Genomic DNA, 27,875 nt, shown 5'->3' on the forward strand with positions numbered 1-27,875 from the left:
AATCATATATATATTGATGTAATAAATATGTATTAGCTGATGGTTGCACTGCGCTTCACTCCGGTGGATGTACAGACATGCAGTTTCTCTGGATTCTGTCTCAGGGCTCCTGGACTTGTATAAACACTGATGTAAAAATCCAACCAGCTGTATCCAAAGATGGTTTCCTTTCCTTTTTTAAATCCATGTGCTCAGTTTTTTCCTTGGTTTGGTGTCAGAGGTATTTTATGTCGTCCTGTCTCTGACAGCAGACGTGAACTCGCAGAGTTTCTCTCACTTTAAGCTGCATTAATCGTTTAATCAGCCTCAGTAATTTGATTGGTGCATAAAGGTTTTGTCTGGTCTGATGTTTGGTTTCTTCTCATGTTTAATAAAGAAAAACATCAAATTTGATCTTTAATGAGAATGTGCTGCAGAACCAAAACAAGGAGCTAAAAGAGGCTGAAAGGCTTCTGAGGGATTAATGCAGCTTTAAAGAGTGAAGATAAACTCCGATTTTAGAAAATTAAATCTTGCTCTCTTGTCTGATTATTTTCTTTTGGAGTGAAATTTCATTTAACCTGTCAAATCAAATCATATTATAATCATCTGAGTTATAAAACAAATCTTTTAATGGAAAATTGTATTGATGTGTAAATCAGAGTAAGGGGATATTGATTATAGTATATTGTAATTCTATAAATAAACTCGTTGAAGTGGATCCTCTCTCGTGTCTCTCTCATTTCCTGATGTTGAAATTCTTCTCGCTGAAAGCTTTAATGTTCAGGTTTGTTTGAAGAGTTTAAATGTCTTCAGTCAGAAACAAGGTGACATCACTGGATATGAACAGGAAGTGTGATGACATCAGCATCACGAGGCGTGCACAGTTATTTAATGGTTCAAAGAACAAATAAGGAATGAAAAACAATAAAAAGGTGGTCAGCAGCAGAGATGCACATGCTTGATATTGTCAGAGGAGAATTAAAATGGCTTTGTTGAGAGTAATCATAAATCACAACATGACAAAGTAAGCAGTTTGCATTGAGTCACCAGAGCCTGTGCAGATACAGCAGCAGCTCACTGCAGGAAGCTGAGCAGGCTCAGGCAGCAGCACTTTTAGCTTGCTGGTATTTTTTCCTCCTCATTATTTACCTTTTGAACTGGACTTGATTTGTTTGTTGGGTTTTGTTACACCTTAGTGTCAACTAAATATCACAGCACCATAAAAACAGGTGAAGAAAAGTGGGTGTGTCACATTTTATTTCATCTGGGGTTCAGAAACACAACCTGAACTTCAGGCTTTTTTTATGAAAATGTTTCCAGAGGTGTTCCAGCTCAGAGCTGATGAACCTCGAGAAGAACTCTCTCCACCACGAGCAGTTTCTTTACACGTGCACATCAAACTGATCTGGATCCAGATCTCCTGGTGGTGAAGAGGGCTTTCCTTCTTGTTTGTGCTGCTCTCAGACTGTTCTTTTTGAATGATGACAAGAATATTAATGATGACAAATATTATATATATATATATATATATATATATATATATATATATATATATATATATATATATATATATATATATATATCCATCCATTCGCTTCCGCACATCCTGTTCAGGGTCGCGGGGGGGCTGGAGCCTATCCCAGCTGTCACAGGGCGAAAGGCAGGGTACACCCTGAATAGGTCGCCAGCCTGTCGCAGGGCTAACACAGAGTAACAGACAACCTTTCACACTCACACTCACGCGCTCAGTCACACCTATGGGCAATTTACAGTAGCCAATTAACCTAACCCCAGTAAGTGCATGTCTTTGGAATGTGGGAGGAAACCCACGCAAGCACGGGGAGAACATGCAAACTATATATATATATATACCAAATTTAAACACAGTTCAACACTGTAAAATATATTTTTATTACTTTTGTTGGTGAGAAAAGATATGTTCAATAAAAAAGTTGTATATATTTAATTTACACAGCTCTATTGATTAAAAGACATATTTTGATTTGTAAGAACTATAAAAGTTAAGTTTGTCAACTAGAACATACAATTTAGTTCATTTGGTAATGGAGTAATGATTACTTAACAAGCTGAGTTATAAATGGGAGGGGAATGATTGCTTAAACTAATTATCTTCAGTTACCAAAACTCTGTTATTAGTACATTCAACTTAAATCTTTCACTCCATTCTAAAAGAGCCTCAAGTACATTGAACATATTCCACTGCTCTTACTTCATTACTTAAAAAAATTTAAGGCAACGAGTTACCTTGGTTTTTTTTTTTAAAGTAGATTCAACTTATCCGGGTTCACAGTGTACACCTGCACAGGTGTTTTGAGCACTTTCTTCGGGTTCTGCAGGTGGTTCCCGGCCATGAATGAGCCCTCTCACTGTGGTGGATATTGTTTTAGTGAAGCCGTTCAGCCAGTGTGAGACTGCAGTTTTCATGTGAAAGGTGAGTGTGTACCTGCTGCTGCTGGTGATGATGGTAACGGTGATGCGGCAGCTCCAACAGACTGATGTCTGCTTGTCTTCATGCTGCCGCTCCTGCAGCCTCCTCCGTTATTATGAGTCATCGCGCGCAGCGTCTGCGGAGCGGCGCGCTGTGATTGGCTGAGGAGGAGCCGCCTGCCGCGCACAGAGAACCGTTCATTCATCCGCAGAGACCCGCTGCTGGTGCTTCAGGAGCAGGACGGGCAGCAGAAGCTCTTTGCAGGCAGTAGCGCAGCATGTCACATTCCCGCCGTGCGTAAAGCAGCTGCGCGCCGCGGACCCGATTCAGCCAGTTTAGCTCATTTCGCAGAAAACATCCGGTCTGCACGCGCCGCCGGGCCGCTCCTCTCCGGATCTCCTGAACATCAGACCTGCTGCTGCTGCTGCTACTGCCGAGGACGATCAGAAGGATTTTATCTGCCGCGTCTATCTGGACACCGAGACACAGAGAGAGAGAGAGCATCAGATCCGCCCAGCAGAGGTGACACACACACACACACACACACACACACACACTGATCCAGAAACGTCGGTCACACCTGCGCCGGTGCGACACGGCAGCTCGTACATCTCTGTAATCTTCTCCTCGGCCTTCTCTTCATCATCACATCAAAATCAAATTGATTGATGGTTTCGATCCTTCTCCCATCGATCTTTTGTATTTTCGACACTGAAACATGATGACGTTAATGTGGGGTGGTGTTGATGATGGTGACGATGATGATAGCGATGATGAAGTCAGAGGTGCAGCTGTTCTGCAGGGATTCATGCTGGTCACTGGTGTTTCTCCCTGATGAGGCCCTGATGGAGGGACTGCTCAGTCTGATGATCAAACACCACCTTCATCACCTTCATCACCTTCATCGGTCATATAACCATAATAAGCGTAATGTTCAGCGTAGTGAGGCTGATTTTACCCTGATGCTCGGATAAACCACTCTTCTTTGATGCTTCTAATCTGAGATTTTTTTTTCAACGGGGCTCCAGAAAATTAACTCAGATCTGCAGGGTTTGATTTTGAGGTTCATGTTTGGCCATGTGACCTCATTTTTCATGTTTTACATGAAAAGTGGGTACACCAAAGTTTAAACCTGCTTTGTGTTGAAAGAAGGATTTAGACCATTCGTAGAATTAAAGGTCAGAAGTTTACTCGGGTCCAAAAGTTTAAGCATCAAAAATACACTAAACTCTTGATGCTGTGTTATCGACTAAAATCATCGCATACATATTTGGCCTGTGGCAGATATTCTGAAGTGTTCTAATGACATTAATTATAACTTTCAATCATTTTTATGTTTCCATTGTCTCTTTAAGATAAAAAAATATCACAGCAGCACATAAAAATATACTCCTACTGCATCACTTGATGCTTAAAGTAAAAGTCATGTTCTTATCCATCTATTTGTCTTATCCAGCAGAGGGTTGGGGGAAGGGGGGGGGGGGGGGGGGGGGGGGGGGGTCTGCAGCCAGCAGGGGTCACCTGGACAGGCAGCCAGTCTATCACAGGTCTAACACAGAGAGACAGACATGCTTACATTCACACCTGTTGACCTAACCTGCATGTCTTTGGACTGTGAGAGGAAGCTGGAGAACCAGAAGAGAACCCATGGTGCAGGAACGGGAAGAACCCAGCCAGCCAGTGGATTCAAACCCAGGAACTTCTTCCTGTGAGGCGATGGTGGTTATAGCCTCATTAATGTGTCTATGACTCTAATACAACATATGATTGTATCTATAAAGATAGAGCATCATTTGTTAACGTGATGAAGGAAAGGATCCTGGGATCATCCCTTCTGGTGTCTCCTGTGGACGTTCTGGCCTTTTGATGTTCTTTGTTTCTCTAAATGGACCAAATTACTTGTGAGTCCTCTCCTGATGTTCCTGCTCTCTCTCTCTGATGGATCTGTTTGGCGTTTGCAGCCTGACAGCTTCCTGTTTACAGTCAGACCTTCATATTAAACACCTGGAATCATCTGCACACCTGTGACCATTTATGAATAAATAAAGAAGGAATAAGAAAGGAGGCTGTTTATAACTGAAACCTGAGCACATTCAGACAGAGCCACTGTCTGGTACCTGCCTGTGGAGAGCAGCAGTAGGTCACATTTGAAAAACCTTTTCAGGTTTAACCAATCAGCACTAAGCCTGGTGGACTTGAACATTCATTCAGGTCTTGAATCTGACTCCACTGAAATCCATTCAGGAAAACCAGCAGACTGATGATTCTGTTACATTTTTGCATTAGTTTAACATGTTAATCATGGAGGAATTTGTAATCTTTATCCAGATTACAAAGTACAGAAATTTGGGAATCTTAAGTTGGCTGTTGGAGCTTTTGCTTTATGCTACAGCTACAGGTGAACCAATCATAGATGGTGTTTTTCCACTCTCTTCCTCTCTTCCACCTTTCCTTTTCTTCTGACGGCAGATTTTCTAAGTAACCCTCTACCTTTGTAGAGAAGCAGGTAGATGCTGGGTGCTGCTTGTACACACCCACAGAGAGTACAAAAGAGGGACGTAGCTTTATGTCTGAAAAATGTAGTCAACATGTACGTTTTGTAAACCTGCATTCTTTTTAATGACCATCAGGAGGCGACACAAAGAATTCCAATCCTGTAGAAGTCTATGAGAAAACGCCCCTGTGCCTGACCTCTGTAAACACTTTCCTGATGATTTATGGGCTCAGCCACAGGTCATACTGAATAAAACATGAAGTCACTGTTGGTCATTCTACATTTTAGTAAAGCAGATTATCCCCATCTTATCTCAAAGACCTCATAGTACCGTATCACCCCAACAGAGCACTTTGCTCGCAGACTGCTGGCTTACTTGTGGTTCCTAGGATATTTAAGAGTAGAATGGGAGGCAGAGCCTTCAGCTTTCAGGCCCCTCTTCTGTGGAACCAGCTCCCAGCTTGGATTCAGGAGACAGACACCCTCTCTATTTTTAAGATTAGGCTTAAAACTTTCCTTTATGATCAAGCTTATAGTTAGGGCTGGATCAGGTGATGCTGAATGGAGGGCTCAATAGGCCCAGGCTCCTGGGAGGTTCCCATGATGCACTGAGAGTTTCTTCATTCACCTCTTTTCACTGTTTTTACAGTGCCTTGCGAAAGTATTTGGCCCCCTTGAACTTTTCAACCTTTTGCCACATTTCAGGCTTCAAACATAAAGATATAAAATTTAAATTTTTTGTGAAGAATCAACAACAAGTGGGACACAATCGTGAAGTGGAATGAAATTTATTGGATGTGTCAAACTTTTTTAACAAATAATTACAGCTGCAATTACAGCTGCAAGTCTCTTGGGGTATGTCTCTATCAGTTTTGCACATTGAGAGACTGAAATTCTTGCCCGTTCTTCCTTGCAAAACAGCTGGAGCTCAGTGAGGTTGGATGGAGAGCATTTGTGAACAGCAGTCTTCAGCTCTTTCCACAGATTCTCGATTGGATTCAGGTCTGGACTTTGACTTGGCCGTTCCAACACCTGGATACGGTTATTTGTGAACCGTTCCATTGTAGATTTGGCTTTATGTTTTGGATCATTGTCTTGTTGGAAGATAAATCTCCATCCCAGTCTCAGGTCTCTCTGCAGACTCCAACAGGTTTTCTTCCAGAATGGTCCTGTATTTGGCCCCATCCATCTTCCCATCAATGTTGACCATCTTCCCTGTCCGTGCTGACGAAAAGCAGGCCCAAACCATGATGCTGCCACCACCATGTTTGACAGTGGGGATGGTGTGTTCAGGGTGATGAGCTGTGTTGCTTTTACGCCAAACATATCGTTTTGCATTGTGGCCAAACAGTTGGATTTTGGTTTCATCTGACCAGAGCACCTTCTTCCACATGTTTGGTGTGTCTCCCAGGTGGCTTGTGGCAAACTTTAAACAAGACTTTTTATGGATATCTTTGAGAAATGGCTTTCTTCTTGCCACTCTTCCATAAAGGCCAGATTTGTGCAGTGTACGAATGATTGTTGTCCTGTGGACAGACTCTCCCACCTCAGTTGTAGATCTCTGCAGTTCATCCAGAGTGATCATGGGCCCCTTGGCTGCATCTCTGATCAGTCTTCTCCTTGTTTGAGATGAAAGTTTAGAGGGACGGCCGGGTCTTGGTAGATTTGCAGTGTCTGATACTCCTTCCATTTCAATATGATTGCTTGCACAGTGCTCCTTGAGATGTTTAAAGCTTGGGAAATCTTTTTGTATCCAAATCCGGCTTTGAACTTCTCCACAACAGTATCTCGGACCTGCCTGGTGTGTTCCTTGGTCTTCATGATGCTCTCTGCACTTTGAACAGAACCCTGAGGCTATCACAGAGCAGGTGCATTTATACGGAGACTTGATTACACACAGGTGGATTCTATTTATCATCATCAGTCATTTGGGACGACATTGGATCATTCAGAGATCCTCACTGAACTTCTGGAGTGAGTTTGCTGCACTGAAAGTAAAGGGGCCCAATAATATTGCACGCCCCACTTTTCAATTTTTTATTTGTTAAAAAAGTTTGACACATCCAATAAATTTCATTCCACTTCACGATTATGTCCCACTTGTTGATTCTTCACAAAAAATTAAAATTTTATATCTTTAAGTTTGAAGCCTGAAATGTGGCAAAAGGTTGAAAAGTTCAAGGGGGCCGAATACTTTCGCAAGGCACTGTATACCCCACTCTGCATTTAATTTAATTATTAGTTATTATTAATCTCTGGCTCTCTTCCACAGCATGTCTTTTGTCCTGTCTCTCTCCCCTCAGCCCCAACTGGTCACAGCAGATGACTGCCCCTCCCTGAGCCTGGTTCTGCTGGAGGTTTCTTCCTGTTAAAAGGGAGTTTTTCCTTCCCACTGTCACCAAGTGCTGCTCATAGGGGGTCGGCTGATTGTTGGATTTTCTCTGTATTATTGTCAGGTCTTTATCTTATAATTTAAAGTGCCTTGAGATGAGTGTTGTTGTGATTTGGTACTATATAAATAAAATCAAATTGAATTGAATTGAATTATCCAGGATATGCTGATTGGTTAATGATTTGTGACTGACAAACGGTTAGCCAATAAGCATGAGGTTTCACAGTCTGATCCGCCCCCTCACTCATCACATCCAGTTTCAAAGCAGCAAGATGCCAATAGCTCATCTTGAGGCTTCAAAACAGGCCTGGATGGTGCCATGGTAGCTACATGATGTCACGCACATCCGTATGTGACATCACACCTTTAGGTGTCTGACACCTGCACCTTGTGGATTCTGCATTCAGCAGTGAGAGGGTTACCAACAGTATCATCGCTGTTATCGCTATGGTTACCAGCAGTAACAGTGGCATCATTGTTGGTATAATTTATGTTATTGTTCAAGCTGACTGTTCACAGTAGGTCAAAACGACCCTCAGGATACCAGGAAATGGGCTCTTGGTGTGTTGTCCACTGCTCGCTCATAGGGGGTCAGCTGCTCTGCAGTTTGCTATTGCTCCTCAGAGATACTTACTCCAAGTAGGTACTTTGTTCTCCTGAGAAACAGCGTCGAAAGAAGTCCCACCCCTGTTCTTCCTGCATTAGGACCTGTATGAAGGTTCAGGCACCATCAGAGTGACTTTTAGGCAACCTCAGACATCTGCTGTTCAGCCGTTCTGTTCATTATACGTTTAATCACCTTTAGAGAATTTTGTTTAAACCAGGCTTTCTTCTATATGTTGGTCTAAATTATTAACACAGATAAAATAGTTGTAGATGTACTGAATGAGAATGCTGTAAGTGGACACAGTGTGACCCCCACCCTGACTGTTCCCATCAAAGTAAAAGAGCTGTGAAGCCACTGACAGGCCCAGGCGGTTAAATAAGCAAAGGTAAACCATGCAGGCTAACGTCAGGTGAGATTTAAAGGAGTGTCTCAGTCTGGATGGATAGTAATGTTGATTGCATCTTCTTCCTTTTCAAACCCTCAGATGGCGAAAGCAGACCAGCGTTTCGGCCAGCGGGATGGTTCTGACCAGAACTTTGACTACATGTTCAAGCTGCTGATCATCGGCAACAGCAGCGTGGGGAAGACATCCTTCCTGTTCCGCTATGCCGACGACTCCTTCAGCAACTCCTTCGTCAGCACGGTGGGCATAGACTTCAAGGTGAAGACGGTGTATCGCAACGACAAGAGGATCAAGCTGCAGATCTGGGTGAGGATGGTTTGTGTGTTTGAGGGGCACGAAATGGAGTATTTTACTTTTTTCCAATCCAAATCCAATCCAAATTTATTGATAAAGCACATTTAAAAACACAAGAGAGTTAAGTGCTGTACACAGGGAAAACAAGATAAAATGAATACACCAAACATACACACACACACACACACACACACACACACACACACACACACACACACACACGCACATTTAAAGTACATCTAAGAAATCACGAGACTATAAAATACTACAACAGCTCATAAAGATAGCTCTCACTTCAATTTGAAGGCCAAAGTATATAAAAATAAGTTTTAAGGCAGACTTTAAAAACATGCAAAGCTTGGTCCCTCCCTGCTCTTAAGCCTAGTTTTAGGAAAACTGAGAAGTAGCTGGTCAGCGGATCTCAGTGACCTAGAGGGAATGTAAAGTGTTAGGAGTTTGGTGAGGTATGACGGGGCCAGCCCATTTAAAGATTTAAAAACATACAATAAAAATCTTAAAATCAATCCTAAAACGCACAGGGAGCCAGAGAAGGGAGGCTAGCACAGGGGAGAGATGCTCAGTTTTAGGAGTTCTTGTAAGAAGGCGAGCGGCTGCATTCTGGACCAATTGAAGGCGCAAAAGAGAGGACTGGTTTATACCAACATTTTTGTAGTAACTCATTGGCTTGTGAAAACAGGATTAGTAAAAAGTGCGATGTGATTCAAAGGTGAAGGCACCAGATGCTGATGTCACAGAAATACACACATCTTCACACTCTGCCTCAACAATAAAGCAGGAGGATGTTGTCGTCACACCGTCCAGGCGTCTGTCCCTGAGATTTTATTTTTCTGGTCTATAGACTCCAAATCCACTCGGAGCTGAGCCATGAAATCTGGCACACGTGTTCTTTACTCTTCAAAGATGTGCAGCATGATATTCATATTCCTGGATGTTTAATACCTTTGTACACTTTGGCTGTATTTACCTGAAGTGGAGAGTAAACAACATGGAGGATTTCAGGCTGCTAATGCTATGATAATATATGCTAATGATATGCAGCCTCTTTCTCATGTCTGATTGACTTAGCTTAATCATGTGATCATATTATGTTGTGTGATATGATATACCTACTTCAGCATCATTGAGTGAAATGGATTAAAGTGTGGATTCCCGATGTGTATCAGCTGACCTCGGTCCCTGAACAGCTGGCTGTAGCTGATAGTGAGAAACTTCCAGGTAAAGAGTCAGTCTGTTTATAGGAACATCAGTTCTAGGCTGCAGACTGATTCAGGCTGTGATGCCATCTTCTGATTGGCTGAGCACTGTCTAACATGTTGCTTAACATATTGCTTAATGACTTATCATTAAGCAATATTAAAACCATACCTTCTGTACTGTACGTAAACAACATGGTTGCCTTATGATTGTAGTGATGTTATACATAAATCAAGAATCAAGAAGACTTTATTGTCATATATATGTAAACATATAATGAAAACATATAATGAAATTTGCGTTCCAGAACACCCATCCAAGAAATACAAAAAAAACAGAAACAAACAGGGGGGACAGGTGTCCTGAGGTCATGCAGCTGACTCGCAGCGCTACCTTTACACCAGATCCAGCTTAACAAATCACAGAGAGGGCTGAGGGGGAGAGCGATCGTCACACATAGGCCTGGAGAGATATGATTGCCAGCCCAAGGCCGGCTAGGGAGCCGAATTCCTGATAATGCAGATGTTGTTTTGGAACAGGCTGCTTGTTTTTTTCCAACAGCCTTCAGTCTCACTGGGGAACCCATTCAGTAATCCAATATTCCAAATTCATTAGTTACCGTCCTCACCGTGCAGAACCGAACCTTATCTCCAGGTCGAACCCCTCTCGCCTGCGAGCACGTTCTCAGCTGGACTACCCGTCCGCTTTACGGCTCAGGTCCACCAGGCTTTGAGTCTGAGTTTGTACGGCCCTGCACAGCCCATCCACCTGGGTCGGCAGCCTCTGCAGATGTCGAACTGCTGCCTAGATTTTCTTAATTTCCCGGTAAATCAGGTATCCTCCGAGCCCAAACAGAAAAGATACCGCTACCAAATAGCCGAATATGTAGATGTCTTCCACGTCTTCGGCCTCGAGGGCTGAGAAGCACACAGGTCTCCACAAGCTCCAAGAATCGATGACGTATCCAACCGGGTCTGTTCCACTCAGACACGCAGGCTCCCCTTTCCCCGATCTCATAGTGGGAAAAATTCGATCAATGGTATTTAGGGCCCAGTTTGCCAGATCCATGTTGCTCTCAATCTTATTCTTATTCGGACAGTGTGTAAGAGACGCTCTCACAGCAAGCAGCAAGCGGAGAGATAGGGAGGGCAGGGAGAGAGATAGAATGCGACCGTCTCCGTCAAGAGCAGGAATCCATTGTAAGTATGCATTATATCTGATTATAGATTATAAAGACTTTATGTAGTATGCCAAATTAGGGCAAAATAGTTTTGCCGAAGGTCATAAGACCTCAGCTGAAGGGTTTTCTATTATGAAATGGGGCTGTGATGTTTTCCAGACTTATTTTATTTTGTATTTTCATTAATCACAGGAGGACATCCCCATCGTTGATGGGTCTCGTTATTTTTTAAGATCTTTAGAAGTTGGAAAGGTGGTGGTTTGTTGTTTACCCAGTTAAACTTGATGGCTTGGAAGTGACAAACCTGTTGCCATAAACCTGGTTCACCATGACTTAAGAGGATACTTGCATATACTTTGATAGCGTTGGTGTTTGATGGCTTGAGAATGAGAACAAGCTCCTCTGATAGGAAAAAGGGTGACCCCTTTCACTGTGCCTGATTACTCAGACATGTTAGTGATAAGATGACTGATCATCAGATTATCAGTTTCTGGTGTTAGGCTGAGTTTGAGTGTCTGTTTTTGGCTGTTTCTTTTTGTTGGTTTTGCTAATCAAGGACAGTGATGTTAGCTTTGATTAGCAATGCGGAGTCAGCAGCAGTTGGAGAGAATAGGTCACTGACCTGTGGAAGATACAGGTCATACGAGTTATACAGGTTATATGCTATATGTGCTCATATTTAAGACGTGTGTCAGCAGGAACCGGGGAATACCTTCTTTTTATTTATATCTTGTCTCATTTGCATGATCCTTACCTGGGCAGGTGCTAGGGTGTGTGCAGGTGAGGCTGAGGAGGTGAATGGAAGTGTGACATCAGAAGGAGGGAGGAGGTGGCAGATTGCAAGGCTGCATTTTTGTTTGATTGTATTGGTTTTTCCTTTAGCTTGGTTGAAATCCTTACATTTTGCAATATTTTTTTTCTGATCTTATGAGAATTTGTTAATATTCTTTCTTACACCTGCTTCTGCAAACACCTGTTTCTTTAACGGCCCTTTCAAAATTTTGTACCAAGCAATAACCTTTGCCCCTCATACGGGGTTTAGGACACTCTGATGGTCCTTCAGGGATGTGACAGAGGAAACAATTTTCAGGTTTGAAGAGACTTGTGAAAATATGGGCCAGACAGAAACGTGGTGTGAGAGCTGCAGGAGAAGCTGTCAGTGTGGAGCTGATGGCAGAGGATGTTGAGTTTTAATGGTGGTGGGCAAAACTTACACAGCATTAAAATCACCTGCCTCAAACTGTGTGGGTTCCCCTCAAAGCCACTGGTGAAAGGAATGGGACTTCTGTAGGTGTCCTGTGATGTCTCTTTGAAAGAAGGTCTTCTGGATCCTCTGGGTTGGGAATAAGTTGTTGCCCAAGTGAAGAAGCTTCAGCATCTCAGGATCTTCCATCCATCCATTCTCTTCCGCTTATCCAGGGTCGGGTCACATGGGCAGCAGCCTAAGCAGAGAAACCCAGGCTTCCCTTTCCCCAGCCGCCTCCTCCAGCTCATCCGGAGGGACCTCAAGGTGTTCCCAGGCCAGCCGAGAGCTATAATCTCTCCAGTGTGTCCTGGGTCTACCCCGGGGCCTCCTCCCGGTGGGACATGCCCGGAACACCTCACCCAAGAGGCACCCAGGAGGCATCTTAGTCTCTCGATGTGGAGGATAAGCAGCTCTACTCTGAGCCCCTCCCGAATGGCCGCATTCCTCACCCTATCTCCAAGAGAGAGGCCAGCCACCCTTCGAAGGAAACTCATTTCTGCTGCTTGTATTTGCGATCTTATTTTTTCGGTCACTACCCAAAGCTCATGACCATAGATAATGGTAGGAACGTAGATCGATTGGTAAATCGACAGCTTCGCTTTTACACTCAGCTCCCTCTTCACCACGACAGACCGGTGCAGCGTCCACAGAAGCAGCCCCGATTCATCTGTCGATCTACCATTCCATTATCCCATCATTCATGAACAAGACCTTGAGATACTTGAACTCCTCCACCTGGGGCAGGAACTCATCCCTGAGCCAGAGAGGGCACTCCACCCTTTTCAGGCTGAGGACCATGGCCTCAGACTTTGAGGTGCTGATTCTCATACCAGCCGCTTCACACTCGGCTGCGAACTGTTCCACTGCGAGCTGGAGGCCACCACCCGATGAAGCCAACAGGACCGCATCATCCGCAAAGAGCAGAGACGAGATTCTGAGTCCACCAAGGAAGAAGCCATCGGCCACCCTGCTATGCCTAGAAACTCTGTCCATAAAAATTATGAACAGAGTCTGTGACAAAGGGCAGCCCTGGCGGAGTCCAACAACCACAGGAAATAAGTCTGACTTATTGCCGGCTATATGGACCAAGCTCTCACTGCGGTTGTACAGGGACTGAATGGCCCGCAACAACAGGCCAGACACCCCATACTTCCGCAGGACCTCCCTCAGGATACCCTGAGGGACACGGTTGAATGCTTTCTCCAAGTCCACAAAGCACATGTAGACTGGTTGGGCAAACTCCCTGCGTTCCACGACCAGGACGAAAACCGCATTGTTCCTCTTGGATCCGAGGTTCAACTAACGGGCGGACCCTCCTTTCCAGCACCCTGGCATAGACCTTACCGGGGAGGCTGAGGAGTGTGATCCCCCGAAAGTTGGAGCACACACTCTGGTATCCCTTCTTAAACCACCACCCCGGTCTGGGGACCACCACCCAAGTCACCAGCCTGGTCTGCCAATCCAGTGGCACCGCCCCAGATCTCCATGTGATGTTGCATTGGCATGCCAACCAAGACAGCCCTACAACATCCAGAGCCTTCAGGAACTCAGGGCACATCTCATCCACCCCAGGGGCCCTGCCACCAGGGAGTTGTTTAACCACCTCAGTGACCTCACCCCCAGTGATGGGTGAGTCATCCCCCTCATCCCCAGACTCTGCTTCCACTACAGAAGGCGTATCATTGGGATTCAGGAGGTCTTCGAATTATTCTTTCCACCACCCAACTATAGCCTCAGTTAAAGTCAGCAGCACCCCACCCACACTATAGACCGTGTGACTGGAGCACCGCTTTCCCCTCCTGAATCGCCTGACGATTTGCCAGAATTGCTTCAATGCCACCCAAAAGTCTTTTTCCATAGCCTCACTGAACTCCTCCCACACCTTGCCGTGTTCCGCTTGGCCTGCCAATACCTGTAAGCTGCCTCTGGAGTACCACAGGCTAACCAAGCCCGATAAGACTCCTTCTTCAGCTTGATGGCTCCCTTCACCTCCAGTGACCACCATCTGGTTTGGGGGTTACCACCACGACAGGTACCAACCACCTTGCAGCCACAGTATTGAGCAGCAGCCTCAACAATGGAGGTGCGGAACACGGTCCATTCGGACTCAATGTCCTCAGCCTCCCTCGGAATACTGTCTCAGGATCTTGTTTAGAATTAATGCAAGCATTGTGCTGGTCTGTCATGGTGAACATAAACACTGAAGGCAGAGCTTTTGGTGTACAGGTCATTTTATGTTCTAACTCCCACACATGACCGTGAGCTTTGAGCAGTAACTGAAAGAATGAGATCGAAGATAAAAGCAGGAGAAATGAGCTTCCTCTGTCTGAGCTCAGCCTGAAGGTGTGCTTGTTCCAAATCCCAAGCAAAGTTTCACCTTAGGTTACTTGCTCATATACAGTTTCTGGAATCTCTTTGGACAGCTTTGGGACCCACAAATCTTCACCCCAAACAGCCAGAGTCAGCAGATAGCTGGACTCAAGTAACAGTTAGTGTTGTAGTCAAGACCACCTAACCCGAGACCGAGACAAGCCCAAGACTTTTAGGGTCCAAGACCAGTCAAGACCAAGACTGAGGGAGGGTGAGACCGAGACAAGCCCAAGACCAGAGTGTATCGAGACCGAGACAAGACCAAGACTTTTAGGGTCCAAGACCAGTCAAGACCAAGACCGAGGGAGGGCGAGACCGAGACAAGACCAAGACCAGTGCCTGACGCTACATGACCCAATAAAATGTGAAACATGATCAAAATCACTTCTCAAATTGATGTGAAAGATCCACATTTGTGGTGAGGCAGAGCTCACTGTCCTGCTGGGTGAGGAGGAAGCTGAATGAATAGATGATGTCAGACACAACCTGTGTCTCTGATGCAGCTCACAGCAGGAAATAGTCCACTTCAGACCCATTCCAACTACTGCAAATACCCCATGTGGTTTAGATGTCGAACTGCTGAAGAAGCATGTTCACCACTCTGCTGCCATTTTGAAACACCTTCAGGCATTTGTCTTATCTTGGTTCAGTTTGATTTCATGTTGAAAGGAAGTTCTTCTTTTGCCAAATGAATAAAACTGAATCAAACTGGTGCAGTGATTATGAAGCATTACCAAAATTAACTTACATTTTTTCAATTTATTGTTTTTATGCCCACAAATAAAAACTGCATGAATAGAATCACCAGTTAAATCAACTCAATTCAAATCAAGATCAGAGCACAGCTCTGATGCATGTTACATCAAAACATACATGATGTAAAAGCCTACCACCACATCATCAATCCTGATGTTCATCTGACAGCCAAACACTGAAATAAAGTTTGATTGAATCTTTTGCATCCTTAAAGTACTGCAGACGGTCACACTGTTGCTTTCTGCATGGTGTGTTTTATTTCACTGGCTTGACTGATTTTAAGCTTTTACTAATTTTACTCTTCCTTCTGTGACATCAGCCATAATACTGAAATATGCAGAGATAGAGCACACGTCTTTATAAAACCCAGCAAGTGAACATAATGATCAGCTGCATGTGTTTGAAGTGAATCGGCAGACTGAGACATGTTCAGCTCGCAGGAAAAAACACTCCTAGCTCCTATTATCAGTGGTGATGTTGTTGCCATGGCAGCAGCCCTTTACGCTCTCACTCACACACACACACACACACACACACACACACACACACAGACAGTAACTGTGCTGACTTTGGTGGCAATTAAAGGGACCTCTCAGGGTGGAGAGGTTGAGAACCGGCAGGAGACAGGGGAGCCCAGAAGGTGTGTGTGTGTGTGTGTGTGTGTGTGTGTGTGTGTGTGTGTGTGTGTGTCGACATAATTGGAGCCAATCAGAGCCAAATGATTCAAACTGAAAGCACCGCAGTGAGTAAAAATAGACTGAACACACAAACTGTTCACCGGATGGATGGAGAGCTGTGTTAGCCTTTAGCTTAGTGCTTAGCCACAGACCAAAGAATCATGGGACATGTAGTTTTTATGATAATTTTCAGTGTTCAAACCACAGACTGTACTTAATGATGAACGTGGCCATCACGGGCGACTCCTTGAGTTGTAAAAAGAAGTCTGATTGCATAAAAGTGTGTGAGGAAAACGAGCCCACTGCCTGAGCTCACCTGAGTTCAGTGAACTCCTTCCTGAGTTTATGGCTCAATCACTGGTTTCAGGTCTTATTGAATAAAACACAATACTCAGCTTGGAAATTTTGGCCACATTAGAGTCATAAAGGAGCAGGAAGCAGGGGAGGATTTCAGCTGTCCACATATTTTTGATCATGTTGACTCAGTCTGAGGCTGACCGCCCTCTATCATTAACACACACTCACACCTCAGTCTGAATTAATTAATTGTATGCGAGTTCTCGCTGCGTCTCTCTGACTCCGTTGAGTCAGAGCTAAAATTAGCAGCATGACTCGGAGCAGCTGTAGTGATACGGAGGATGAAGTGGTGGAGGACGGCGGCGTGAAAGTCACACCGAGGCTTGTTGCAGAGATCGATCGGCCGAGAACAGCTGAAAACCCCTGATGGCTTCTTAGTTTGTTTTTACATTTCTGATCTTCAGTTTGCATAGTAAGTCAGTTAGCATTTGTCTTTACTATGCAAACTGATGCAGTAGATGCAGTAGCAGATGGAGGGCATGCTAATACAGTTGGCTGAATGACTGTTTCACTACTAAAAACTACCATTTTATTCATCTGCTCCTTTGCTCTTCAGAAGTTGCGCTTTCAAGCCTTTGAGCGTCTGCAGAAACCCTGCAGATGTCTGAAGAGATGCTTAAAGTTGAAGCAACATACTTTGATTCATATTGATTATCACTGGAAAACAATATTTTAGGTTCCAAACAAAACGATTGAACAGCCGAAGTAGATGCATGTGATCAGAGATTTCTCTTGTAGCCCCTTAACTGGCAAGGGCCCGGTGACGGGCCGTTTGTAGTCCCTTTTATATGGCAGGCTAGACCCTCCCATTTTTATTGACACGTCATTCGGCCAATCATGTAACTGGCTGCACCAAATCACCTGACAAAGCTACGTGACGCCCTCTGAGTATTATTGGCTCTGGGAAACCCATTTCTTAACATGATTGGCCGAATGAGGTGTCAGTCAAAATGGGCGGGTCTAGCCTGCCATATAAATGCACTTCATTCGGCCCGCGGACCAGACGCAGCCGATTAATAGGCTATGAAATGGGTTGTTCAGAGCCAATAATGACCAGAAGGCGTTATGTAGTTTTTGTCAGGTGATTTTTTTGCTGCCAGTTAAGGGGTTAATGTCTCCAGTACACTGCCTGGCCAAAAAAAAAAGTCGCCACCTGGATTTAACTAAGCAAATAGGTACGAGCCTCCTATTGGATAATTACTGGATGGGTGATTATCTTTCAGCTGGCAACAAGTTATTTAAACCCAACTGGTGCAATGAGTTGCTTCTCATTTCCTAAACAACCATGTCGAAAGACATTGCGTGGTCGTGGAAAAGATGTCTGTCTGTTTAAGAAGGGTCAAATCATTGGCATGCATCAAGCAGAGAAAACATCTAAGGAGATTGCAGAAACTACTAAAATTAGGTTAAGAACTGTCCAACGCATTATTAAAAACTGGAAGGATAGTGGGGACCCATCGTCTTTGAGGAAGAAATGTGGCTGGAAAAAAATCCTGAATGATCGTGATCAGCGATCATTTAAATGTTTGGTGAAATCAAATTGAAGAAAAACAACAGCAGCACTCAGGGCTGTGTTTAATAGTGAAAGTAAGAGCATTTCCACACACACAATGCGAAGGGAACTCAAGGGATTGGGACTGAACATTTGTGTAGCCTTAAGAAAACCACTAATCAGTGAGGCTAACTGGAAAAAAAAAGGCTTCAATTTGCAAGGGAGCATAAAGATTGGACTCTGGAGCAATGGAAGAAGGTCATGTGGTCTGATCCAGATTTACCTGTTCCAGAGTGATGGGTGCCTACTGTACAAGCCTGTGGGGGCAGTGCTGTGATCTGGGGTTGCTGCAGTTGGTCAGGTCTAGGTTCAGCAACATTATGTGCTCAAAGAATGAGGTCAGCTGATTACCTGAATATACTGAATGACCAGGTTATTCTATCAATGGATTTTTCCTTCCCCAATGGCACGGGCATATTCCAAGATGACAATGCCAGGATTCATCGGGCTGGAATTGTCAAAGAGTGGTTCTGGGAACACGAGACATCATTTTCACACATAGATTGGCCACCACAGAGTCCAGACCTCAACCCCATTGAGAATATTTGGGATGTGTTGGAGAAGGCTTTGCGCAGTGGTCAGAATCTGCCATCATCACTGTGAGATCTTGGTGAAAAATTAATGCAACACTGGATGGAAATAAATCTTGTGACATTGCAGAAGCTTATTGAAACACTGCCACAGCGAATGGTCCAACAAAATATTAGTGTGTGTGACCTTTTTTTGGTGGTGACTTTTTTTTTTGGCCAGGCAGTGTATATTCATGCAGAAACAACTGTGACATTTCACAGTGGTTTATTTGGACATCCATCCTCCAGAGAAGCTTCAGTTTCTGTGTTTGTTTCGGTCTCAGTCCCACAGTTTCATTTGATTTTACAGCTTTTAATTTGAAGCTTCTGCACTGATGGCTTCATATTGCTAAATTCATAGAGTGCATGTTAAATATGAATGTGTCTGGAAACTGCATTATTATGGCCACCATCATCCACCATGTCGGTTTTTTCCTTCCAGATGTAACCATATCTGGATGAGAGGGTGTTATCAGCTAATGCCTGGCTATCAGTCTGCATGCACAGACTGTACAGGAGCATCACACACACACACACACACACACACACACACACACACACACACACACACACACACACAGATCCGTGCTGATCAGTAACAGCCACATAAAACCTCAGAATTTCACTCAGCAAAACTGGAGCGTCACGTTCTTGGTTAAAGTCTGCTTATAGCTGAAAGTCATGTGACTGGCTGTGTGTTTGTTTGCAGGACACAGCGGGTCAGGAACGTTACCGCACTATCACCACAGCCTACTACCGTGGCGCCATGGGCTTCATTCTCATGTACGACATCACCAACGAGGAGTCCTTCAATGCTGTCCAGGATTGGTACGTGATTGGTTGAAAGCTTGTGATTCATCACAAGGTGAAACTCAGCTCAGATCATGTTGCTGTGTGTTTGCAGGGCCACACAGATCAAGACATACTCATGGGATAATGCCCAGGTGATCATGGTGGGCAACAAGTGTGACATGGACGAGGAGAGAGTGGTACCCCCCGAGAAGGGAAAACACTTGGCTGACCAGCTAGGTGAGACTCAGTTCTCTCTGATCTCAGGTGGTACAGACAGCAGAAGAAACTCTTCTTTAGCTTAAGATGTTTGGTGTTAGAGAAACACTGCATCAGGGCCTCAGAAAGGAACCTAGAGAAAATAATATGTATATGTACTTGCTTCAGGTATTCAATTCAATTCAATTTTATCACAACAAACAGTCACCTCAAGGTGCTTTACATTGTAGGTAAAGACCCTACAATAATTACAGAGAAAACCCAACAGTCAAATCAACCCCCTATGAGCAAGCAGTTGGTGACAGTGGGAAGGAAAAACTCCATTTCAACAGGAAGAAACCACCAGAAAGGAAGCAACGTGTCATTTCATCAGCTCTGTGTGGAGGCTCATGGGATATGTAGTCTTAGACTGATCTATGTATATGGTAAAATAAATACCCCTCAAAATCCCACGGTGTGACTTTATATTTTTCAGTAAAAAGAAAACACAGGTCAGTGTCCATTAAAATATATACACACTCAGCAGTCCATCAGCACCTTTACATCCTTCTCAGTACGTCAAACATTTACCTGCAAACACCTGAGAGCCAAAGGCTGTGTAGGAGGAGCTCTCAGACTTGCTAACAGGGATGGTTTTTGCAAACAGCTGTGAGGCACAGGTGGGTTTTCACCAGGTAATCACCAGGTAAGATTTTATTAGTGCACTGTGCTATATGGATTCATTTTTGCACACTGTGTGCAGACTGCAGGACAAAGAAATGAATAGCTGCGATTCAGAGTGCAAGCATTTATTCTTCTTTGTTTGATGTATTTTTAATTATAGGACACTCATTTAAATACCTTCAAAGTTTTCATTATTATGTTGTAAATCAAGTTACCATTTATGGCTTCTCACCTGACAGAGGGTTAAGTTTGTGATATGATGCTGTCATTATTATTAAAGTGCCTTAGCGGTGAGTTGCCACATGCATAAGTCGGCCTAATTTTAATAATGAGGATATAGAAAAATAAAAATAAACACCATAAATAGCATCATGTTTGTAATTTAGAGATGTCAGATGTTTTTCAGAGCCTGCAGTTCAGGTCAGAACTGCTCTGAGGTCAGTCCATCAGAGAGCCATGCTGACACTGAGCAGCCTAAAACACATTAAACATACACAAATAGGATATTATGCTTCACTCATCTTGCTTTCTGTCCTGATGGAGATAATGGTGCTGCAACTTAGAGTTGCTGCAGCTCTATTAACTCACCCTTCATGTAGCCTGAGGAATTCAATTTATTTATATAGCACCAAATCACAGCAAACAGTCATCTCAAGGTACTTTATTTTGTAAAGTAAAAAACAATAATTATAAAGAGAGTGAATCAGAATCTGCCAAATGAGCATCTGTCCAAGTGAACACGTTTTTCACACAGTTTGATAAAACAAACTGAAAAAATTACAGCCTGCTCAAAATAACTGGCTTAATAGGACCTACTGTCTAACAGCTCCCTCTCCAAGCCATAAGCTTCATTATATAACACACAGAGGGTCCCCTACAATATGAAATGTAGTTTATTCCCTTTCATTTTCAAAACTTGAGCAGACACCGACAGATGCATGGTAACAGAGTCCTCATAATGCAAACAGACTTTCCCTTACAGTTCAATAAAAACATCTTTTTATAAGGAAACCAAGGCTTTGTTTTAGCTGAAAGAAAGTCATCACTGCAGCTTAAAGGAAGAAAACACCTCTGGTTCTTTTCCAGTAAGTGCCTCCATCTCATTCTGTTTTTTTTTCTCCTGCATTTTAACTAAAGAATGAACTCAGTAAAAACATATATGTATCTGAGCAATACAACACAGTGTCATCAGCATAAAGGAGATTTTCTGAATCATTCATCAAATTAAAGAATGAACACTGTGAGAGAGTTTGAATTGTTTTCCTTTCATGAACTGGAATGTGGATGTGTTGAAGAGGATCCAACTGCAGAACACCAAGGCAGGTAGCTGAAAACAAGCCTGTATTTGACTGATTAACCAAAAGACCCAAACCATAATTAAATCCTAAGAAAACCTGTGGGTAAGCAGGGAAGCACAGACCAGAACACAGAGGGAAACAGGACTATTTATACACACTGGGCTGATTTTAGAAGTGGAGACAGGATGTGAATGAGGTGCAGCTGACCGCAATTAAGACAATCAACAGACAGGAAGTAAAGCCCATCAACAGACGCAAGGAACAGAGCAGAATGAAAACAGAATGAACCAGGAAATGAAGAACAATGGAAATGAAGGAGATGCTGACACAGAATGAACTAATGCAGGGGGGGAAAAAGGAAGATGAGACAGAGAAACAGAAAGAAAAACACTGAGCAAACTAAACACAAATAAACTCAAAGTAGGAAATGAAAGAATTCAGAACTAGCACTGGAACAGAAACCCATCCAAACAGGCATCCATGAAAACCCTAACAATTCAAATAAGCTCACTTCAAAAGGCTAGAATAACAAAATCCAACAGAAAACCAAACTCACAGAAAATCAGAAATGCAAAACCGTGGCACCATGGCATTTCACTGACCACAAAAACCCTTTATTTCTGAGCTATACAACACAGTATCATCAGCATAAAGAAGCATCTTTTTGTTAGTATAAATTCTAAACACTAAGAAATTTTCATGAAAGAAACCATCGTTCTTTGGTTCCCTATACGTGCTTCAAACTGACCACAATGACCAGTCTTTTATTTTTGTTCTTTCTTTAAACTGCAACAACTTTATGAGAAGTATTCCACAGCACCCTCAGCATCAAGGATTTTTTTCAAGATTATTTTATCAATAATCATGTGATCTGCTAAGTCAGAGGCCTCTAAATGCTGCTGTTACTCCACAATGTTCTTTACAGTAAAACTCTCCTGCTTCCACCTTCAGGCTTCGAGTACTATGAGGCAAGCGCCAAAGAGAACATCAACGTGCGGCAGGTCTTCGAGCGCCTGGTGGACATCATCTGTGTGAAGATGTCAGAGCGCGTGGACGTGGAGGCGCCGGCAGCTCCTGGCTCCAAGACCACCAGACTGACCGACAAACCTGCCCAGCTACCTCAGAAGTGCTGCTGATTGTCCGTCACCCCCCTTCTGCCGCCTCCCCCAAGCTCTCAAAAAAAGAAAAAAAAAAAACATATAGATTATCTATTGTAACATTCCTCTACACACTTGCTCTGCTTCATGTTTGTAAGCTGCCATTCATCTCTACGCCTCCTGCAGGTCCTGCTAACTAACATCTATATAACCACTTTCTCCATCCCAAGTGTCCGTGAGTGGCCCTTTAGCTGTCAGCATACTCCATGCTAATCTGGATTTGGTGCGCTTGAAATGGTTGTTGTGCTGCTGTTGGTGATAACACTGTGACTGCTGACTGTTTTTAATGATTTTTGGGTGTTATATAGAAACAAAGAGAACAAAGGCTCAGTTACACCAGAAAGTGACAAAGTGAATGAAAAAGTGAGATCTAACATGGTGATTCTGGATGTTTCTCTCAGCTGTCGCTTGGATAGTTAGCATCTGATGATGAGTGATGGTTCATGTCAGAGTTGTATTAGTGGAACAGTTTATTGTGCGGTGAAGAGTCAGGTCAGGACTGTGAGGAAGGCTTTCTGTTGGTCTGTGGGGAAAATTAGTGTGTCAGAGGTGAAGTGTGGACCGTTGTAGCCGAGAAGTAAAAGCACTGTTGGTGAGTCCAGCAGAAAGAACAGATCTTCATGCAGCTTGTTGTCATTTTCTATGCTGGTGTTACTTAAAGATGGAATCGATTAATGTCTAGAAAGTTGCACAGCTGGTAGCAAACATCACAGATAACAGCAGACCTTCTGGGCTAATCCAGAATGTGGCACAGATGCGAAACATCAGGATCCTCCAGGAGGAAACCACTGCAGGTTAGAGGGACGTTAGGACCAACCTGATCAACCTGCTGCTACAGAGACCAAACTCTACATATGCACTCAGACCAGGGACCAGGGAGAAATAACCACTGGAGATATGAAGTTGGCAGGTCTTGAGTTAAACTTTACTCTACTTCAAGGTGCACTACCAATAAGAGGGAAGGACATGGCTGACTGGCATATAAGGGGTGATAAATACATTAGCGAGACAACCGCAGCCTGGACCAGCCATAATCTGCACACCATCAAAGTGATTTGAGATGAGCAAATCACTTCCTGTGTGGACGCTCCTTAAGAAGCATGCTCCAGCTGCACGCATCACAAAGATCAGATACTGTTGGACTGTTGCTGCTCAGAAGGTGCAAAAGGAAACACGCTTTGATTACAGCACTTTGATGTTGCTTGGCACACGAAGATGAATCTTCTTACTGTCTGTGATTAGGCGCGATAAACGATGCCTGCGTGCTCCACGCTGTAATGACACGTGCAGCGAGGCAGCAGGCCTGATTCAATGGCACTATGCTGTAGGTGATGTTTAGTGTCTCAATCACGCCAAATGCACCTTTAGTTGGAGTGTGATGTCAGCAGGGTCACAGGTCAGCACAGCACTGCCTCTCCTCTCAAAGTGTAGCACAACGCCACAGCTGCTCATGTGTTTACAGTCCTTCTCCGAGTCATCATTCATGCTGCTTCTCTACAGCTAGCGGTAGTTCCTCTGATTCAACATGCCTATAGCCCACAAACTCTTACTGGCCTTATTCAGACAGACGCTTTAGGGCTGCACCACCAACGCACAACTCTGGCAGGGCTGCAGGCCAGTTGCTCGGGTCAGGGGAGCCGGGTCCAGTACCTGGTCAGAGGTGAACAGACAGCTCCCCCTGGTGGTTCAACAGGGTCTGAACAATAATTATAGTAACTTTATTAAAAAGGAAAAAAAAAACTAAATTGATGTTACGACAAAGTATTACTAACCCACTGCATCATAAGTTTACATTAGTTTACATCCAAAGAAAAAAGAAGCTCTTTCTTGATTCTGGATCTGCTCAACTTCTGATTATCAGAAACCATTAAGTTTAAGAGTTCTATCAGATGAATAGCAGTAGAACAGTTCTCCAAAACCACGGGCTTTGATCATGATTGGATAAAAAAATGGAATAGAGTGATCCTGAGTGATCTTTAACCATCACTCCTGGTTTCATGATACAGTAAGATGGAAAACTGCAACATGATTTCATGGATGTTTGGATCACCATTTCGGTCTTGGTTTAAGAGATGTTAAACGCCCAGAGATGAACATAACATTTCCTCTGTGGAGACCAAACTCAGACTCTCTGATGCTCCCTGAGCATGTGCAAACTGTCCACTGAAGGCCAAAACAAATCTGTGATTTCTGACTCGGATTTTCTCCATCAGGAAGTCGTAGAAGTTTATTATCGACAAACAGAACAAATGTAAGTCTGATGTGAGCGTGTGCAGGGACAGATTCATAAACAACCTCTGTGTGTTTTCTCTGTCCTCGCTTTCTAATCTGCTGTGACAGTCTCCAGCAGCTGCTCTCAGTCTGATGTTCTGCAGGACTTCATGTGATGCTGCTTAACCTCCAGCTCTGTTTGCATCTCTGTCACAGCGTGCACAGCCTTCCTCTTTGTTTCTGATGAAGCAGTGCTTCTCAGCTTCACTCTTCCAGCCTTCAGACAGAGCCTCGTCTCACTGACAGGAAGCACCAGAACTGTGCCAGCTGTTTCCATTGTGCTCACCGTGCGGAAGGATTCCTGAACAGGTCCAAGGCCTCATAGTTGTTTTTATTTCTAAAGCCCAGTGTAGGTTTGGCAGCTGGTGCTCCGAGTTTAGGTGTCTTATGGCTCTAATGTAAGGTTGTGCTCAGGAGTGAGATGCAGAGTTTCTGCCCTCACAAAGCTGTGAGGTTCTTTAAATACACTGCAGAGAATCAGTGATGACCCTGAGAAAGCAAGAAGCTGTCCTTCCTGTGGGAGTGAAGCTCTGGAGTCACCTCTCTGACTTCAGCTTTAATTAAAGAGGATCAGAGCACGAGCTCTGAAGATGTTCATTGTGCTGTGTTATCAAGACTTTGGAGTTATATTTAAGCCCATTGAGACCTGATGACACAAACCACGGCTGCAGCGTTCAAATCTGTCATTAACATGCAGCTTTGCCAGTTCAGGGACCAAAGTCCACAAACTAACAGACTCACATTAATGGAACAAGTCCTCCAAACTAAACAGCATGCAGGAGGTTTGTTTCTGGGATGAACGGATGAAAAAAAATCACTGCTGAATAACCATCCAGCCCCTTTTGGTGGTGTGAGCATGCTCATAAAGGGTTAGTTCCAGACAAACTAAGACACACTTGGAACTGTTCTCTACAGAATTTTTTTGGTTGAGATGGAGAATGCGACCACGAGCAGCCTGGACCACCAGTGAAGTTAGCAGTTAGTCCAAAAAGTCCTGGATGCTTTCACACCAGTCATCAACCTTTAGGTGTGAATTATTTTATAGCTCACCGGTTTAAACCTGTTTGCACTGCACTTTGCTGGAAGCTGAGTCAGAGTTCAGGAGTCCCCAACAATGGACACTCGTCCAGAGTCTCACCTCAGCCAGTCCTGGAGCATCTGCTCATTGCAGTTTTGGTTTATTTTGTTGTTAACAGACTTCCATGTTGGCTTTTCTCTGAAAACCAAAAAGAACAAAGAGGAAACGAGATCGGGATCAGAGACTCGGACCCGGACCCCCCTGAGCGCTGCAGCCCTGCCTCATGGTGGCGTTCAGCTTTTGCACCGGCCGCCATGCCGCTGAGGCCACACGGAGGCGGATTTTTAGTCACGCACACACGTGAGTGGAGCTGATGAGTGAGGAGCACACGTCTCTCGCCCCCTTTAGCAGGTGTAGTCACGTAGCCGCCGTGTTCGCAGTGTTTTTCCTACATGAACGTGTGTGTGTGTGCGTGTGTGTTAGTGTTGGGTATCATGATATTTATCGCGTGTTCAGTTGTACGGGTTCTTGTGATATTTTGAGCTCCAGTACGTGTGTTCATGAAAGACTTGAAGAAATATTTGTTCTTGAATATTCTGATAAACTTATATCCTGCCAAACTGTTGTATAGCGACCACAGCGCACGTTGGTGTGTGTAACTCCCCGCCATGTGTCTTCATATGGATAAGAACTTACAATAACATGGGCATCGTCTTCATGTGATTATTTTCTAAGTGACTTTGTAAATGATAGAGGTAGATCTGATCCTGGTGTTGAGTTTATTTTTCTGCAGTGTAACCATGGACTAATTCTTAGAGAGTTCCTGTAAACTTGTCGTCTTACGGTCCACTCCTGTTCGGGGAGAAGCACAAAGTGATTGTACAAAATATTGTGAATGTTTGTATATTATAGATCAAATTTAGTATAATAAAAATCACAATCTTTAATCAGAACATGCGTCACGTTTTCTTTTTCCTCCGCACTACTAAAACTTGATTGTTCATGTTGAGTACAGACAGCTGCTGCCAGCAGAGAAGCTTTTAAAAATCCTTACATTAAGAGTCTGAACAGTTCGATGAATGTAACATGTGCATTTCTGAACGTCGGGTCAGTGTTTTGTCTGATTTGGTGATGTGCAGCACAGGAGCTCCACAGGGGGCTGTGCTGTCTCTATTCCTACAGACGTACTCAGGTGATTCTGCAGCAGTCGGTTGTGTTAGTGATGGGCAGCAGGAGGAGTACTGAGCACTAGTGGTCCGGGTGGAGTCATCTGCTCCTGAATGTGAATAAAATCTGAGAGATGGTGGTCGACTTCAGAAGGAAGATGACGGCAACGCAACCCGTGTCTAACCTGGCATGTGATGTGGATTTGTTGGAGTAGAAGGCTGAGCTGGAAGACCAACACAAGATGGGGCTGAGCAGGCTCTATTTCCTGAGGAAGCTGAGATCCTTCGATGTGTGCAGCCAAATGATGGAGATAATCTATCCGTCGGCCGTAGCGAGTGCAGTGCACTTCACTGTGGTCTCCTCAGGGAGCAGCATCAGAGCTGGAGGGACCAACAGGCTGAAGAAGCTGATCAGGAAGTCTAACTGTGAACAAACTGTTCTCCATCATGGATCATCCTGAGCATCCTCTGCACCTCTCACTGCGCAGGCAGCACAGCTCCACCTCCAACAGGCTGATTCAGCTCCACTGACAGGAGATACAGGAGATCTGTCCCAGCACAATACATCTGTCTGCAGAGAGGCATCTGACCGATATTACCATTGCTATCATTATTATTATTATAAATGCTCTAACAGAAGGGATAAATCTGGGATAAATGATGTATTTCTCATTCTTCCTCATCTCTTTTTCATTGTGGGATAATCAGGAAAAAAAATAATTTTACCTGTATACAGGCTTGTGATTTTAGT

At 43.9% G+C, this 27,875-nt stretch overlaps 1 protein-coding gene across 1 annotated transcript; it reads left to right on the forward strand.

The window, feature by feature from the left end:
* The first annotated feature begins 2,649 nt into the window (after positions 1-2,649).
* Positions 2,650-26,853, forward strand: rab3b (RAB3B, member RAS oncogene family). The gene is made up of 5 exons (XM_030727350.1): positions 2,650-2,953; positions 8,409-8,633; positions 19,253-19,371; positions 19,448-19,572; positions 22,464-26,853. The coding sequence occupies exons 2-5, from the start codon at positions 8,409-8,411 to the stop codon at positions 22,646-22,648; spliced, it is 654 nt and encodes a 217-aa protein (XP_030583210.1). The 5' UTR covers positions 2,650-2,953; the 3' UTR covers positions 22,649-26,853.
* Positions 26,854-27,875: the final 1,022 nt, after the last annotated feature.

This window comes from Archocentrus centrarchus, chromosome 4 (genome assembly GCF_007364275.1).
Source record: "Archocentrus centrarchus isolate MPI-CPG fArcCen1 chromosome 4, fArcCen1, whole genome shotgun sequence".
Lineage (NCBI taxonomy): Eukaryota > Metazoa > Chordata > Actinopteri > Cichliformes > Cichlidae > Archocentrus > Archocentrus centrarchus.